Raw genomic sequence first — 18,857 nt, forward strand, 5'->3', positions numbered from 1 at the left:
AAACTAGGCACTCATCTTTTTGTGTTTCCCACGCTGGTCTCGTATTATCATGGCTCAATCGTTGAAAATCTAGGTGGTTATGATTCCAAGCTCGGATGCAAAGAGGCCTAGGTTTTATTCTGCTATATTCAAAAGTTTTGTAGATGCGCTTCACAAATCATTCTCGAAGATTACATTGAAAACATCCTTCTCACATTCACTGTTAAAGTTCACATTTTATAAGCGGATTACAATACGCGTCTTTCCAACATGACATCCAAGACTTGACCTTCTCAAGGTCCGACTCTCTGACAACTCAACAACTAGCTAATAATCGCTTACGCACCCAAAACTCAGAGTTACAAGTACGTCAAAGATCATAGTAACAAAAGAAAGAATACACATAAGAACAATACTATTGCAATATAATCATATCGATGTATCACAAATGAAATCAAATCTGAATGCTGTCTCAGAAATATGTCAACTACTTTGCAGAAGCACAGTAGAATATTACTTGTATCGAGAGGTTCAGGTGAGGTACCATAATGGTTACGTATTTCAAGTACCATGACAACGTCCAACCATTTACCACATAGTGGTAGTTTTGCTGTACTTTCCGTATATGCTCACGACAGTAGCACGTTAACATTCGACCAGCTTCACCGGTTTCGAGATACTCGTCCACAGTTTTACGCTACCCTTTGTCAACGTCACTTATCTCAGTGGATATCCCCATTTTCAGTCCATGTCTTTACTAGAGTAATCCTCCGTCCGTGTCTGTCCCACTTACGTATTTTTGTTACCGTTCAAAAAAATGGTTCAAATGGCTCTGAGCACTATGGGACTCAACTGCTGTGGTCGTAAGTCCCCTAGAACTTAGAACTACTTAAACCTAACTAGCCTAAGGACATCCCACACATCCATGCCCGAGGCAGGATTCGAACCTGCGACCGCAGCGGTCGTGCGGTTCCAGACTGTAGCGCCTTTAACCGCTCGGCTACTCCGGCCGGCTTTGTTACCGTGTCACGGTATCCAACGACTCGGTGGGCAATGACCATAATGCTATTAGTTGTCCCGTAGCTACGATGTCAAACGGATAGGACAAGCTCCTCACATTTTCACTTGGGTTCAGGAGCCGCAATGGAGCGTTGCAGCGTCGACCGAGACGCCCTGCTGGGTCCCGGAGCGACAATGCGCCGCCTGATGGGTCTGTGGCCGCTGCGGGGCTCCGGCGCAGCGCGACTTTGCTCTGCCCTGCTGGGCGGTTTCTCGCTGCTCTTCATCGCCTGCCCCGTGCTCTCTGCCGGCCTCAAGCTCTACATGGACCCGCCACGAAAAATTGAGGAGACGGCACTTTCATGTTTCGTGGCTTTCATTTGCAGCGTAATGTGGATCAAGGTGAGCATTTCCACTGTGTGGCACGTAAGTGGTAAACGGCAGTGATGTTTCAGCAATAAACCGCTGCCAGGTAGGTATGGACCTTTTACAGAAACATACCGGTTTCGTGATGTGAAATCACGTATTATGGCTTACATTTAAATGATAGGTAACTTAGAATTTGTAGTACGATAAGTAGAAAACAGATACGTATCATAATAATCTATTTTCTGGAAAACCATAGCAACATTACAACACAAAGGCTCACGTTTATGAGGAACCCACTGTATTGTAATTTCATTTATATTGGCAAATATGGTTTTCAGAGGTAATCTATTTTGTATGACTACCAGTTTGAAATATTCACGCGTCAGTGAAATATTTAAGCCCTGATACGGGAAGGAGGGGATCTCAGCCTCGTCATAATAAAATACTGTTGCACGCTACAAGTATGGCGTCATTGTTCAAATTTATCACTTGAAGGAATGACGTGTTAAAAGCGTGTTTACCTTCAATAAAGAGAGCAAAATAAGAAGACAAAAGAAGCTAAAATTCCCCTCCTCCCCCCCCCCACCAGATAACAACACTGAAAGCCCATCGGTAAGGTAACTTGATACCGGGAAGCGGTGGAGTGCAACCCTCCAACTGCCTCCGCCTCTTTCTTGTATCAAGTGACTTTTCTTAACCATGCGTTTCCAGTGTTGTTAAAAAATGGCTCTGAACACTATGGGACTTAACATCTTAAGTCATCAGTCCCCTAGAACTTAGAACTACTTAAACCTTACTAACCTAAGGACATCACAAACATCCATGCCCGAGGCAGGATTCAAACCTGCGACCGTAGCGTAGGTAACTTGATACCGGGAAGCGGTGGAGTGCAACCCTCCAACTGCCTCCGCCTCTTTCTTGTATCAAGTGACTTTTCTTAACCATGCGTTTCCAGTGTTGTTAAAAAATGGCTCTGAACACTATGGGACTTAACATCTTAAGTCATCAGTCCCCTAGAACTTAGAACTACTTAAACCTTACTAACCTAAGGACATCACAAACATCCATGCCCGAGGCAGGATTCAAACCTGCGACCGTAGCGTTCGCGCGGTTCCAGACCGAAGCGCCTAGAACCGCTCGGCCACTCCGGCCGGCCCAGTGTTGTTAGCTGGTGGATTTTACATTTTATTGTTTTATTATTTTTCTCTCTTTGATGTAGGAATACATACTTTTAGCGTCTCATTAACATGTCAGCTTTTCAAAGAGTCAATTTGAACTATAACAACCTACTTGTTACGGATAATAGTATTTTATTTTGGCAATGTTGAGTCCCCCTCCTTTCCGTATCAGGGCTTAAATGTTTCACTGAAGTGTATTTCATATTGGTTGTGGCACAGCGTAGATTATTAGGATAGCTATCTGTTTCTTTTAGCCAACGACCTTGCCGTAGGGGTAACACCGACTCCTGTCAGATCACCGAAATTAAGCGCCCTGTCTGGCTTGGCTATTACTTGGATGGGTCACTGTCCGGGTCTGCCGAGTGCTGTTGGCAAGCGGGCCGCTCACTTGTGAGCCTATTGAGCAGCTACTTGAGTGATAAGCAGCGTAATCGGTGACGAAAACTGACAACGGCCGGTAGAGTGGTGTGCTGATCACATGGCCCTCCGTATCCTCATGCAGTGACGCCTAAGGGCTGAGGATGACACGGTGGTCTGACGGTGCCGTTGCGCCTTCAAGGCCTGTTCGGACAGTGATAGCTTTTATATCATTTTTACCATAGTATCGATTATACGTTTCCTGTGTTGTAGATGTACGCTTGAAGATGAAGATTTGGCATCACGAAACCGGTTGTGTTCCTCTAAAAGTTCATATAGAGCTGAAAGCGGTTTATTTCTGAAACACTGATTGCTTAGCTGCGGTTCCTCTCAACAGAAAAAATTATTTGAGATCTGTAATGAAGTTGGAGTGTTATCTGAAAACCACGTGTCCTACTTCGTGGGAACTTTTGCAGAAGTGGACAGTCACACAGAATTCTTAGCACATCATCTAACACAAAGTTACTCCTTCAAGTGAGCAATTACGTCTGATGGGCTTAGAAGCGCCAGTTCTCGTGTAAATGAATGTTTAATCTCTCTCTCTCTCTCTCTCTCTCTCAGTGTGTGTGTGTGTGTGTGTGTGTGTGTGTGTGTGTGTGTGATGTGTGATGTGTGTGTGTGTGTGTGTGTGTGTGTGTGTGTGTGTATGTGATGTGTGTGTGTGCACGCGTGCTATGTGAGAGCGTGAGTTAATAATGCAGGAAGAGTAGAACCGATCGTGCAGTAATTTCCAATGAAAATAGCGGATATGTTAGCATCAGAAGTCCTTCTATGGCTGCTCAGATACTTTTTCGCCATAAATAAATCTGAGCAAAACATTTTTTATGACCGAAATTCCATACCTTTTGCAATTACCTCGAATTTTTGTGCGATTTAAACACTGTTTCCCGCTTTATAGCATGTGTAAAAGCGAAATGAAAAAAAAACCGAAAGAACGCGTCTTTCCGAAATCTGAACTAAGCTGTTGCCGCTGCAACCTTGCATATATCATGTTACGTCGCTCTCCGACCAGCGAAAAATGTATTTCACGTAAGTATAGACGACATAGGATGTCTCCGCCTTGCTAAAACAGAAACCGGAGCTAAACAATAAGCACTTAAACAATCAGTTGTAATATAGCAAACCTTTGCGTGTTCTTTTTTTTTTTTCGTACTGTGAAGCTGCCACTAATGTCAACAGAAGCAATGGGTACTTCGAACAACGCTGTAATGTAGAACGTAGGCGTAGTAATTGTAATATCTCCATATTCATCTACACGCCGTTCGAATAATTTGAAAGCGTCATTAATTTCATCGTCCGCTTTGTAGTTGTTGTTCAGGTAACCAATTATGACCTACTTAACAAGGAAACTGAAATAAACCGATTTCTTGGATTCTGGAATATGTGGAAGGAATGGCAATGGAGGAAGGACAATGCAATTTTCTGGAAGGTCACAACCAATTACAGTAAATACATTTCAAAAAATTACCCAAACGAATGTGTGTGGAAATGAAAGGAGCGCAAAAGCATATTTGTTGACTTACTGGCTTGCATCAAGACTAAAATTCACAAGTACGCTACTAAGCTTTAAAGGATACCAAACGGCATGTATGAAATGAAATAACCTTTAAACAGTAACCTTGAACGGCAAAGAAAATTTACAAAATTTTAATCTCAGGCATACCGGTTGACCATTTTAATATTCAAAAATGAAATACACAAAATATGTAAGTCTCGCGCCACTTATTAACCTGATCGAAGATTTGCTTGTAGATAAACCAATTTTGAAACAGAGAGATATCAATAGTTAGAAATACTAAAGACAATAGGTAATTTGTTAGAAAAATAACAGTTCAACAATAGCTATGTCCTATGTTAAATGGTTCTCATGGCTCTGAGTATTATGGGACTTAACTTCTGAGGTCATCAGTCCCCTAGAACGTAGAACTACTTAAACCTAGCTAACCTAAGGACATCACACACACCCATGCCCGAGGCAGGATTCGAACCTGAGACCGTAGCGGTATCGTGGTTCCAGACTGTAGCGCCTAGAACCGCTCGCCCACCCAGGCCGGCTCCTATGTTTAATACACGAGGATAATGAGAGGATTTTTCCTATGACCTTAAATCTATGCTAGAATTAAGCTGTAGATAGTAACTACGAGCCCGCATCTCGTGGTCGTGCGGTAGCGTTCTCGCTTCCCACGCCCGGGTTCCCGGGTTCGATTTCCGGCGGGGTCAGGGATTTTCTCTGCCTCGTGATGGCTGGGTGTTGTGTGCTGTCCTTAGGTTAGTTAGGTTTAAGTAGTTCTAAGTTCTAGGGGACTGATGACCATAGCTGTTAAGTCCTATAGTGCTCAGAGCCATTTGAACCATTTTAGTAACTACGAATCAACGTTATAGTAAACAATTAAGGGTTTCTTATGCGCGAATGGCGCACCAGCGAATAACATGGAAACTTTCTGGGAGCAGAACATAATGAAATGCAGTTCATACTAAAACTAAAACACTACAGAAACATTTAAAATATTTGATAGAGCATTGCACGTAAAAGTTTCAGAGATAACTTAAATGTAGGTAGAATAGACTATACGTGTATAAGTACTTAAGAGTACCTGTGTAACCACATAAGAGGAGAGTGTACTGTAGTTATTCAGAATGGTTAATGATACAACGGTGTGATTGACCTCGTGAAGTTAGATGTACGTTACAAAAATCATTACAGTTGGTTCCTGAGTCAACTTTCTACAAAAATCATTACAGTTGGTTCCTGAGTCAATTTTTGAACCCTTTTATTTTATTAAACATGTGTAAAGTTTCTTGTATTCTCTTACCAAATTGTTTCTCGGCTGGGATCTTTTAGCACTTGTTAGGATACATTTTGTAATTTTTAACATGAGCGTACAGCAGGCGACGTACACTTAGATGACACACTATAAGAGGTGTGGTCTGTGCTTGATCACTTAAAGTTCTACAGCTGCTGAGAAAGTGCTAAGTAAGAGCACAAATATCTGTTACAATCCTATGTTCTTTAACTGGCCACGCCGTTGTTCTCCTTTTACTCAAAAAGCGTGAAAGTTGGCCTTGGTGGAAGTACTGTAAATAATTACTACGTGGCTCATAATTCATACTTGATTTTAAACGATCAAATATTTTTCTGCCTGTCTTCTATTGTTCCACGTGCACTGCTTTCAACCTTTCTAATTGTCAGCGTAGATCAAAATACGTCAGTGATTACAAAATTACTTTGACCATGTAATGACTAAACTATAATTTGCAGGTTGCTCTTTTCATCGGACAGAGAGCTACGCTTCTGCAGCTGGTGGAACTGCTGACCGACGTCAGGAATCAGTACAATAACGGTGAAGGCAACGAGTACACCAGACGTCGCTATCACAGATTAATCCAACACGTCTATTTGTTCTTACAGGTTTGGTTTACATTTCAAATTATTGTCTCAGTATTGCCTGTTTCTATAGTCTCAAAACGTTCTGTATTTCCCCATATAAAACAAAAAAGTCTACAAAACCATATCACAGAAACACGCAACAGAATATAGCGCATGTAGCCTTATAGTTCGTCTCTCTGCATACTGAAAAAGTCTTCCACTTGGTTCGGCCATTCATCTTCAAATTTCCAATGTCATATTCATTTAAATGTCATTTACTGTGCCTTACGAGCGTCTTGTCCCTCAGTACCTTTGCAGTACAGAATTTCCAGCGCCAGGCACGTCATCCATTCTTCGATATACGTTAGCGCCACAGGGATCCGCAAGGTTGTGGAAAGAGTGGGAGGGAGGCGAGAGAGCAAACCTGTCCTTCCTCCCCGGGAACTGCAGTGTTTTTATTCATTTAGAAATACTCGTTTACCATGGATAGTTATCAAATGGTTCAAATGGCTCTGAGCACTATGCGACTTAACTTCTGAGGTCATTAGTCGCCTAGAACTTACAACTAATTAAACCTAACTAACCTAAGGACATCACACACTTCCATGCCCGAGGCAGGATTCGAACCTGCGACCGTAGCGGTCGCTCGGCTCCAGACTGTAGCGCCTAGAACCGCACAGCCACTCCGGCCAGCGATAATTATCAATTCTATGGTATACAGTAAGCTTTTAGTGTCACCTATAGACTTCAGCTCTTGTGACATGACATGTCTTGAAACTGACCAACTCATTTATAAACAAAACAGCAGTTTCTATCTTTTCGCCTCCTACTCTTAGATGAACTTCTCTGGAAGCCGGTGTCTAAAAATAAATAGTTTTTCTCTTCCTATACTTTTCATCCGCAGTAAATAACTCAAAGCATACTATGAAATACTTTTCGTTGGGGAGTTGATAATATATTCATATTCAAGCGACACTTACCAATCTAACATTTCCAAACATTCATTTTGTACCAGTACAATTGCTCAACACATAAAAGAAACCTGGTTCGTCTGCAGAGTTCACGTGTTTATGACTATATAAGATGTGACGCTAATTACGTCAATTTCACACGGATCCCTGCCTTATACTACGTCCCCCCTGGAGAAACTGAGGAATCTTACAAAATTATTGCATGAAGTGATTGTCACAAAAAGAACTGGAAAGAAATGCTAGGTTTTAAAGTAATTCTGTATGCAGATCAGACGGACTGCACAAGAAGTAGTATCCGTTTGTGGGTATGCACCCACAGGTAGGGAAATGTGTCCAGATAGCCAAGAAAAGTATAACTTTATTACAACACAGAAGGTACGCGATAACGCTGAGCAACTGAAACAGGTTCCGAGAGAAGGTAACGTGAAGATCGCCCTGATCTGATAAAAGATTTTCACTAATATCATAACAGTTGAAATTATCTGTACAGCAAAACACTGTACTGGAACTGGACTCGAACCTTGGTGGGCAAGCGCTCCACCGACAGAGCTATCCAAGCTCGACTCATAATACAGCCTCAGAGCGCTTTCATTTGCCAGGCAGTTTGGTATCAGCGCACACTCTGCTGCAGAGTGAAAATTCATTCTGAAAACATCCCCTAGAATGTGGCTACGTCATGACGCCGCGGTATCCTTTTTTCCACGAGTGTTCGTCTTTCAAGGTACGCAGGACAACTTTTGGAAGGTTTGGAGGGTGGTGTACAAGGTACTGGCGGAAATAAACCTGTGTTTATGGGTCACGAGTCGTTCTTATGTAGCAGTCAGTAGAGCACTTGCTCGTGGAAAGCGAAGGTCCCAGTATAGAGTATTGGTCCGGCACACTCTATCAAACTGCCAGGAAGTTAAACGTCAGGGTACACTTCACTACAGGCTAAAAATTCATTATGATGATAGTTCTTGGAGGTGCAACTTCAGCACTCACTACAGTAGGCAGTTTCAGCTTGGGCTGCAGTGGCTATGTCCTGGGGTTTCTATGGCGTGCGCTGCACTCTTGGGAATATACTCGCTGCATTTTCTGAAGCAGAACGTTGATGTTGAGCCCGGGACTCCACTGACTGGCGAGCTTCTAGAGAGCCTTCAATAAAGGCCACTCGGAAGAGGGGTACCAGGAAATTACGACAGTGTCACGTGGCTCATAGTGCCAGCGCAGCAGCGCTGTTGTTTACGGCATATGTTGCGCCCCAGAAAGTGAAGCAGCCGCTGTAAGTAGAATGGGCTGCGTTTGTGTTGCAGGCGCCTTGAGAAGACGGCCACCCACGGTCCTTCATTGGGCGGCGTGTGGCTCTCTAGTAGAGTACCATTCGTGTGCCATATACGCAACGAAGCATTGTAAAAGGGATTTGCTCTGTTTTGATCTTTTGCTTAGATACAACCGCGAGCACTCAACGAGACGAAGCAAGTGCGGTTCCAGGTTAGGTTCTGGACAATCCGAATGTGTTACTGTCTGCCCCCTTCCCACTCAATTCTCCCTCCTCCCCCCCCCCCCCACAAATATTTCTAGCTGTCACACACAGTTTCAACCTACTATAGAAGAATACCTATTCTCTTGCCTTTGTCCCTTACTGGCGCAGGTTCAGCATGGTAACTACTGGATTAGGCATGGTTAATTTAAGAGGTCGCTGCATGCCTTCCTGTCACCACCCTGTTACCGCTCCGTGACGGAATACACTGAAGCGCCAAAAAAACTGGTATAGGCATGCATATACAGATACAGAGGCATCTAAACATCCAGAATACGGAACTGCACCCATGCGAACCATTCAACAACACATAATCGATATGGACTTTCGTAGCCGAAGGACCACTCGTACAACCTTGATGACTGAATGACACAAAACTTTGCGCCTCGCCTGGGCCCGTCAACAAACGGCGTTGGACTATTGATGACTAGAAACATGTTGTCTTCTCGGACGAATCTCGTTTCAAATGCTATAAAGCGGATGGACGTGCCCAGGTATGGAGACAGCATCATGAATCCATGGACCCTGCATTTCGGCATGTCGGCGGGGGGGGGGGGGGGGAGGGGATCCTCAAGGTGGTGGAGGCTCTGTAATGACGTGTGGCGTGCGCATTTGGAGTGATATGGGACCCCTGATACATCTAGATACGACTTCGGCAATACCAGCAGGACAATGGGACTCCCCACACGTCCAGAATTACTACAGAGTGGCTCCAGGAACACTCTTCTGAGTTTAAACAATTCCGCTTGACACCAAACTCCCCAGACATGAACATTACTGAGCGTATCTGGGATGCCTTGCATCGTGATGTTCACAAGATATCTCCACCCCATCGTACTCTTACGGATTTATGGACAACCCTGCATGATTCATGGTGTCAGTTCCCTCCGGCGCTACTTCAGACTTTAGTCGAGTCCGTGCCACATCGTGTTGTGGCACTTCTGCGTGCTCGCGGGCGCAGGTGTACGTGTTACTTTGGCTCTTCGTTGTATATGTGTATCCTGTCAACGTACAATGTTGTTCACATGAAAGCTAGCAGAAGGTTTTATAAATGTTTGTGAATCATGTAACAGTGGCAGGTACTGGGCCAGTACCCACCTAGTGGGATGTAGGAAACCGCCAAAACACACATCCAGGCTGGCCGGTGTGCAAACCCTCATTGTTAATCTGCCTGGCGGGTTTGATCCGGGGCGGCGCAAAGCCCCGTCCTGTAAGTGGATGGCTCTTTAGGGCGGGCGTAGCTTAGATGAATATGATTTTGATAATGATTACATAAAAAAGCTGACTAATACCGATACAAACGAAAGGGGCGAGTGGAAAAAGAATCTATCAAGTAAATATTCTTAATAAACGTATGTCCGGGAAACAATGGTTTCCCCGATACGATTGTGTGCATTTACACCTTATGACAGCGTCTCCCAGAATCTAAACTGTAACTATGCACTTGAAAGCAAACAAAATAAGTATTCCACATGTTCACCGTTCATGTGAAGGCAGGCTTCAACATGTCTGCTCATCGACGCCCGTATACGCTTAAAAATCTGAGGCATGTTCAGAATGCATTAACAGTCATGGACAATGAGTCCCCAGTGTTCACAGACACAATCAACGGGGCTGGAATACACAAAAGTGTTTCCCATTCAGAGAAACGCACAGATTCAAGTCGGGTAATCTGGCAAGCCATGGTATTGGCGAGTGACGGCAGATACACCTGTCGAAACGCTATTTACCAGTACTTGGGTGTCAGAAGTGAGATAAAATAAAATGGGAGCACTCTGCGACACTATAATTTGCTCCCCATTGCAGAGTTTCCAGAAAAAACGTCGCTTTAGCCATTAAAAGCGCTATGTCATTGGCATGACTGTCGTGCATACTTCTTATCAGTGAAACAATTGTTTATTAGGCTTATTCTTCTGCTTGCACCCTACCTACAACAATCCATAAGCTGAATGTCAGATATTTTAGTATGACAATAATAATTTGCTTGTATCCATAATTAGTACTTCATTTTAGCATAACATCTAAGAAAGTGCATTACAGAAAATGTAGCATTTGAGAAGAACTCGTCCAAAGATTTGAGAATATCATGTGTCAAATAAATAATTTTAGAACGATGAGTATAACAGCAACAAATTCTCGCATCCTCAATTCACGCAATAGAAACTCGAACTGTGTACTCACCAATATCAGTATTTCACTTAACACAAACGACATATATCTCCACACTGTAACTGTACGGTCTTCTAAATGGGGGAGTGATGTATCTTTCAGTCGTTTCCGTCTACCTTGGGGAATAATTACTGGTATTTCCCTCCTGCTCACATTTATTTATTTTATGTTTGATTTAACACACTGCAACGACTTTCGAGCATGTTTCGCTCGTCATCACCCGTTTATGAATACAGATGTTATTTGAAGATGAAACGTTTTAGTCTGAATTAACCTGGATAAGCTTGTATCACTTGTTATGCTGTTGGAGTGGGGGGGGGGGGGGCAGTGGGTGACCATAAATCGATTCCATTACTGTCTTCTGCTGGTGTACGGATGTTTGCTATGATTGATACCGGAGCCTGTGCAGGATACAGATAGTTCGGCCTCATTTGTTATGGCGCGATAATCGTGTGATATACTTTTCATATGTCATTTGTCCACTTACGATTACACTATTGCACTGTTTATTTCAACACTGGCTTTGAAGTATTTTTCATTGTACAGATATGTCTCCACGGACGTAAACAGTGTAGAACCAATGTGATGGCGTTACGTGTGGACGAGTAAAGATCACCATTTGCTTCAGCTTTATTCGCTGTTTGAATAAAAATCTCTCGCTGTACATGCCCCGTCAATTCAGGATAAAACTCGAAGTTTTCGACCACTACCTCCATGGTCGTCGTCAGGGCTAAAAATGACTGTCGTAAACTAGCGAGGCTCCCACTTTTATATGCAGAGGGAGAGACTTTTATTCAAGAAATACGTCGCGAAAGACTTCGTACTCTTATTCGCTGTTTGTTAGTCGTTTGTTTCACAGTGGCACATCTTACATCTATTGCATTAGTACTATCTGCATACTGCACAGACTGTGTATCAATTAGAACAACACACACAGCTCTAGACGATTAGAAGCCAGCAGATAACAACATTGGAAACCGATTTGCGCCCACCCACTGGCTTCTCCGTTCCCCAAATACCCTAACACTCACTCCAGCAGCAGAAAAAGTGAACAAAACAGTTCTAGGGTAACTTAAACTAAGACAATTTACCTTCGAATAATATATGTAAACATAAACGTCTGATGAGAACTAAAACATGCTCGAAACGCGGTTCAATTTTTTAAACTAAGCAGAAAACAACAAATGTGACTGGCAGCAGAAAAATACAAATAATTTTTCCAACCAGTCACGCTTCCTAAACTTAATCAGCATGACCACAAATAATTGCGTTTCGGAAGTCAGACTTTCTGATTTTTTTTTTTTCCTTTAGTGAAGGGTCTTCCCTTTCTCTCTTACCCTGTTCAATTTCCTGCGTTCTACCCATAGAGGTAAGAAACGTACTTTATTTTTCTGTTAAGAGCAGGTATGTACAGTGTGGGAATGTGCGCCGTTACCTGCCTAGAACGTTCCTGGTCAGGTCGTAAGCTCATTCACTTGGGCCCGCCCTGGCAGAAGCAACAGAAGCAACTAAACACTATCCTGTGTTAAGTATACTTTGTAATTTATAGAAATCCTTTTGATTCTTTTAGTTCTCATGATATATTTTTCTCTGAACGTTATCTGGGAAATTTGGAAATATGTGCAGGTGTATGAATGTTTGTGCTGAAATGTGTTTTTGGAGCGACATGAGGGGGCTGGGGGGGGGCAGTGATAACCCTTATGGTCCCTCCACTCTCCCCCCCCCATGATTCCCCTCCCCCCTCCGCTGCCCCTCTTGGATCCGCGCTAGAGGTCAACGTGTGACGTGTGTGCTTGTTGCGTTCGCCAGGCGGCGGCGGTGCCTGCTTTGATGGGCTGGGTGTCGTCGCCGCTGCTGTCGCACGGGGTCCACGGGGGCGATAATCCATCGCCAGACAGCAAACGACAGCTGCCCGTCTCCCTCTGGCTGCCGATGGAAGTCCATATATCGCCCACCTACGAGATACTGTATGTGGCCCAGTCCATCGGTCTAACCATAGCGGCAGAATCTACAGTCTGCATCGACATTTTCTTTTTTCATATGATGCTGGTGATAGGAGCAGAGCTCAAAGTTTTAAACGAGAACATTTCTGCTGTGCATAAACTTCGTAAGGAGACAGGAAAGTCAAAACATCGAGACTGTATTTATGAATATCAGGTAACGAGTGAAACTACGATGCTGTCTTGCGGTGACTCTTGTACAGCAGACCTCCTAGATCAACGCTTGCAGCTGCAGCTGGTGGATAACATTCAGCACCATCAGACACTCCTCAGGTCAGTGTAGAATGTAACTCGTTTTGATTGCCTTATTTTACACTGCTTTCTTTAACTCAGACGTTAGAGTTCCACCTGTTATCTACATCAACATCTAAATTCCGCAACCCACTTCACAGTGTGTTGCGGAAGGTACCTCTGTCACCGTTGTCATTCTCTCCCTTCTCCGTTTTATTCCCAGCTGGTGAGCGGGAAGATTGACTGTTGATAATTTTCCGTATTAGGACTGGAGCTCGATTAAAAAGACAGTGAAACATATACAGAAACGTAATATATTAATAAATTTATTTGAAGTAGCTACGCTTGATACTTAGATACATATACATAACTTCGAAGTGCTGTATGTTTTTATTTGGTACAGGGTTACATACAATGACAGTAAACAGTCCTGAATGCTGATAAATTTTGATAGTCTGTGAATACTGGTAATGTTTAGTAGTGGTTTGTTACTTCATTGTAAAGTTACTCACTTCAGTCTTCCGTACAAATATTCATACGTTTATAGATGCACTGAATCAGTAGAAGCATTCGGAATTGCAGATCCTTCTCGAAACCAACCATCGCTAAAAATCTGACTAATAATCAGTATTGATGGCCAAAGACTTCCTGCATAAGAAGTCGCCCTCATTCTGTCAACAGCAATGTCAAAGAGGGCGGGGGAGCGGACAGAGTTTCAGGGCACTCTCTCGTCCTTGGAGTGGGAAACTGCCCGTAAAAGCGAAAGAATGAGCAATGATGAACTACACAAAAATGCAGAAGACAATGGAAACCACTTCATTAGAGACACATAACATGTATCCATAGGACATCTGTCCTGTAATTATTGACATCAGTTTCCCGAATAGTCCCCCATTCGGATCACCGGAAGGAGACTGCCAAGGGGGAGGTGACCATGAGAAAAAGATAGACGTCAGAAGCTTGAATGTGGTAAGGAAGCTAGAAAATCTGAAAAGGGAAATGCAAAGGTTCAATCGAGAAGAAATAGGGTGCTCAGTGAAGTGAAATGGAAAGAGGATAAGGATTTCTGATCAGTTGATTATTGGGTAATTTGAACAGCAGCAGGAAATGGTGTAACAGGAGCAGGATTCGTTGTGAATAGGAAAGTAGGACAGAGAGCGTGTTACAGTGAACAATTCAGTGATTGGTAGTTCTTGTCAGAATCGACACCGAACCAACACCGACAACGATGGTTCTAGTATATCTGCCAACATCGAAAGCAGAAGAACCGATAGAGAAAGTGTATGAGAATACTGGAAGGGTAATACAGTATGTAAAGGGAGATGAAAATCCAGTAACCATGGGCAACTGGAATGCATGTCTAGGGGAAGGGGTAGAAGAAGAGGTTATAGGAGAATAATGGCTTGGGACAAGGAATGGGGGAGGAGAAAGACTATTTGAGTCGCAGCAAGAAATAGTGAATACACTGTTCAAGGGTCACAAGAGAAGGAGATTTACTTGGAAAGTAATACGGGAATATTTCGTTACATTACATCATGGTCAGACAGAGATTCAGGAATCAGATACAGGTTTGTACGGCGTACCCAAGAACAGATATAGACTCAATCACAATGTAGTAGTGGTGAAGAGTACGCTGAATTTCAAGAGATTAACCAGGAAGAATCAACACGCAAAGAAGTGGGATACAGAAGTACTAAGGCATGAAAAGACACGCTGTAACTTCTCTAAGGCTGTATATAGCAAAATAAAAAATAGCTCAGTAGGCAATACACTTGACGAGAAATGGACCTCTCTAAAAGCGGCAGTCGTAGAAGTTGGAAAGAAAAAGAAATGTACAAAGAAGTTTAACTGGGAAGAAACCATGGTTAACAGAAGGTATACTTCAGCTGATCGATGAAAGAAGAAGGTACAAAAATGTTCAGGGAAATTAGTAAATACAGAAATACAGGTCGTTAAAGAATGAAATAAATAAGAAGTGCAGGAAAGCTAAAACGAAATGGCTGCACGAAAAATGTAAGGAAACCAAAAAACAAATAATTGTAGGAAGGAATGACTCAGTACACAGGAAAGTCAAAACAACCTTCGTTGATATTAAAGGCAAGTGTGGTAACATTAAGAGAGAAATGGGAGTTCCACTGTTAAATATAGTGGAGAGAGTGGATAGGTGGAAAAAGTATATTGAAGGCCTCTATGAGGGCGAATATTTGTCTAACGTGATAGAAGAAACAAGAGTGGATTTAGAATAGACAGGGGATCCAATTTTAGAATCAGAATTTAAGAGAGCTTTGGAAGACTTAAGATCAAATAAGGCAGAAGGAATGGGGTAATACTGCATCAGAATTTCTAAGATCATTGGGAAAAGTGGCAACAAAACGACTGTTGACGTTGGTGTGTTGAATGTATGAGCCTGGCGACATACCCTCTTACTTTCAGAAAAATACCATCCAGAAAATTCCGAAGACTGCAAGAGCTGACAAGTTCAAGAATAATGCACAATCAGCTTAACAGCTCATGTGTCAAAGTTACTGACAAGCATAATATACAAAAGAATGGAAAAAAATGGGGCTATCAGTTTGGCTTTAGAAAAGGTAAAGATACTGATGTAGATGTAGATGTAGACACCAGAGAGGAAACTTTGATGTTGTTGTTGATAATGGTAGCAAGACTAAAGAAAAATCGAGACACGTTCATAGGATTTATCGACCTGGAAAAAGCTTGCAACAATGTAAAATGGTAGAAGATAATCGAAATTCGAGAAAAATAGGCGTAAGCTATAGGGAGAGATGAATAATATACAATATGTAAAAGATTCATGAGGGAATAATAAGAGTAGAGGACCAAGAACGAAGCGCTAGGATTGAGATGGTTATGAGACAGGGATGTAGACTTCCACCCTACTGTTTAATCTGTTTATCGAAAAAGCAGTAATGGAAATAAAAGAAAGGCTCAAGAGTGCAATTAAAATTCAAGATAAAACGATATCAATGATACGATTTGTTGATGACATTGCTACACTGAGGGAAAGTGAAGAAGATGTACATGATATGCTGAACGAAATGAACAGTCTAATGAATAGAGAATATGGATTGAGAGTAAATCGAAGAAAGATGAAGCTAATGAGAAGTAGCAGAAATGAGAACAGCTAGAAACTTAACATCAGGTTTGATGGTCACGAAGTAGATGAAGTTAAGGAATTCTGCTACCTAGGCAATAAAATAACAAATGACGGATGGAGCAAGGAGGAAACCAAAAGCAGTCTAGCACTGTCAAAAAGGGCATTCCTGCTCAAGAGAAGACTACTAGTATCAAACATAGGCCTTAATTTGAAGAAGAACTTTCTGAGGATTTACATCTGGAGCACAGCATCGTATGGTAGCGAATAATGGACTGTGGGAAAACCAGAAGAATCAAAGCACTTGAGATGTTGTGTCACAGGGGAATATTGAAAATTAGGTGGGCTGATAAGATGAGGAATGAGGAGGTTCTGCGCTTAATAGGAGGGGAATGGAATATGTGGCAAATTCTGACAAGGAGAATGGAGGGGGTAATAGGACATCTGTTAAAGTCATCAGGGAATGACTTCCATGGTGTTAGACGGAGTTGAACAGGACAAAAACTGTAGTGGAAAACAGAGACAGGAATACATACAGCAAATAATTGAGAACGTAAGTTGTAAGTGCTACAGTGAGATGAATAAGTTGGCACAGGAGAGGGACTAATGGCGGGCCGCATCAAACCAGTTTCAGAAGACTGATGACCTTAAAAAAAAATTACGTGCCGGCTAATCATAGTCGAGGGTGGTGAATCCATGTCAGTTTAGCATCCTCTTGTGACATGTATGCCTCCTAGTGCAGGCAGCGAACGATGAAAGAATGACATGGCTCGGTGCCACGTTATCGGGAGGTTTAAATTTGCCGTCCCCCATGAATCTGTGTGCGGCGCGCAGTGTGCCGTGTGCCGTAAACGAAGATCCGTCAATACCGCAAAGATATTATGTTACTCTGCTCTTCTACGAACTTACGGTCTCGGAATTTCAACAGTAGTGTTCTGTATGATACACAACGTTTCTCTTGCAGCCATTTGCACTGTATTTTGTTCAGCATCTCCGTCACGCTCTCGCGCTTACTGAACGGCCCCGTGAGGAAACATGCCACTTCTCGTTGGATCTTCTCTACCTCTTCTGTTAATTCTGATTGGTAAAGTTTCCACACTGATCAACAATACTCAAGAACTTGTCGAACAAGTGATTTGTAAGACAGTTATTTCGTGAATGTATTATAGTCTTGTGACTATTCCAGTAAATCACCTCCTTACATTTGCTTTTTCTACGATTTGTTTTAAGTGGTCATTTCACTTTATACCTACCCGGACGGCTACTGCTAGGAATTTACTGTGATTTTCCATCAATAACGTAATTGAACAATAACGGATCTTTCGTCCTATTTAGGTGCAATACACTACATTTATTTATATTCAGTGTAAACTGGAAATGTCTGAACCAATCGTCGATCCTCAGCAGATACTTCTACATTTCGCTGTCTCGTGGCGTTCCAACCTTCCTGTAAACAACAGCAGGGTAAAAAGCCCTGTACAGTTTCCGACGTTATTCGTTAGCTTATTTATATGTATGTAAACAGTAATGGTCTTACAACACATTTTAATTTTCCCTTGGGATACTTTTACATCTTCTCGTCTTCATGTCCATAAGATTAACGTATTGACATATATCATTTAAAAAGCTCCATATCCAGCCACCAACTCGACCCGATACTCGTGATTTTCGTAATATATTAACCGGACGACTTCAGCCGGTAAGAGCTGATGATAGGGTCCGAGTGCAGCGTAGACCTCAAGAAGCCATGGACCCTAGTTATCAACAAGGCACTGTGCAAACTGGGGACACCTCCATAATGGTGTGGGCTGTATTTACACGGAATGGACTGGATCCTCCGGCGCAACTGGACCTATTGTTGACGATAAATGTTTATGTTTGGCTACTTGGTGCCAATTTACAGCCATTCATGGACTTCATGTTCCCAAACAACGATGCGCCCTGTCACCGGGCCATAATTGCTCGCGACTGTTTTGAAGAACATTGTGGACAATTCGAAGGAACGATTTGGTCGCCCAGATCCCCCGACGAGAATCGCATCGAACATTTATGGGGCATAAAATCCTGCACCGCCAACACTTTCGCAATTACGAACAGCTATAGAGGCAGCATGGCTCAGAATTTTCGCAGGGGGCTTCCAACGACTTTTTACGTGCATGGCACGTCGAGTTACCGCGCAATAGGAGATCCAATACGATATAAAGTATCCCATGACCTTTACCACCTTAGTGTCAATCAGCAAACTTGTAACAGCATCTGGTATGTGTCAAGTTGCCGGGTGTCGGCACGTATGGTCCGAACATTCTGGCTGAAGACTACCCAGTTTAAACTCGAACACAGTAGGATTTCCACTCTGTCGAACGCTCTCATATCGACTTTTACATACATAACAGACGTGGATGTGATATCGGGCGCCAGTGGAGTCGACGGTGTAGGCAAGGATGTCGACAATTACTTGATAATATAGAACAGAAACACAAGCAGTAGATTGAAAATAGAATCGTAATGGCTGCACATCAGGTGGCTGTGTAGGTGGTGGAGTCGGT

The 18,857-nt window shown here is 42.8% G+C and overlaps 1 protein-coding gene across 1 annotated transcript in view; it reads left to right on the forward strand.

Moving 5' to 3' along the window:
- Positions 1-1,122: 1,122 nt before the first annotated feature.
- The window catches only part of LOC126189120 (uncharacterized), a 34,218-nt gene continuing 16,483 nt past the window's right edge, over positions 1,123-18,857 (forward strand). The window contains exons 1-2 of the mRNA XM_049930921.1: positions 1,123-1,380; positions 12,778-13,241. Of these exons, the coding sequence (XP_049786878.1) occupies positions 1,123-1,380; positions 12,778-13,241 (722 nt within the window). The remainder of the gene's footprint in view (positions 1,381-12,777; positions 13,242-18,857) is intronic.

This window comes from Schistocerca cancellata, chromosome 1 (assembly GCF_023864275.1).
Source record: "Schistocerca cancellata isolate TAMUIC-IGC-003103 chromosome 1, iqSchCanc2.1, whole genome shotgun sequence".
Taxonomy (NCBI): domain Eukaryota; kingdom Metazoa; phylum Arthropoda; class Insecta; order Orthoptera; family Acrididae; genus Schistocerca; species Schistocerca cancellata.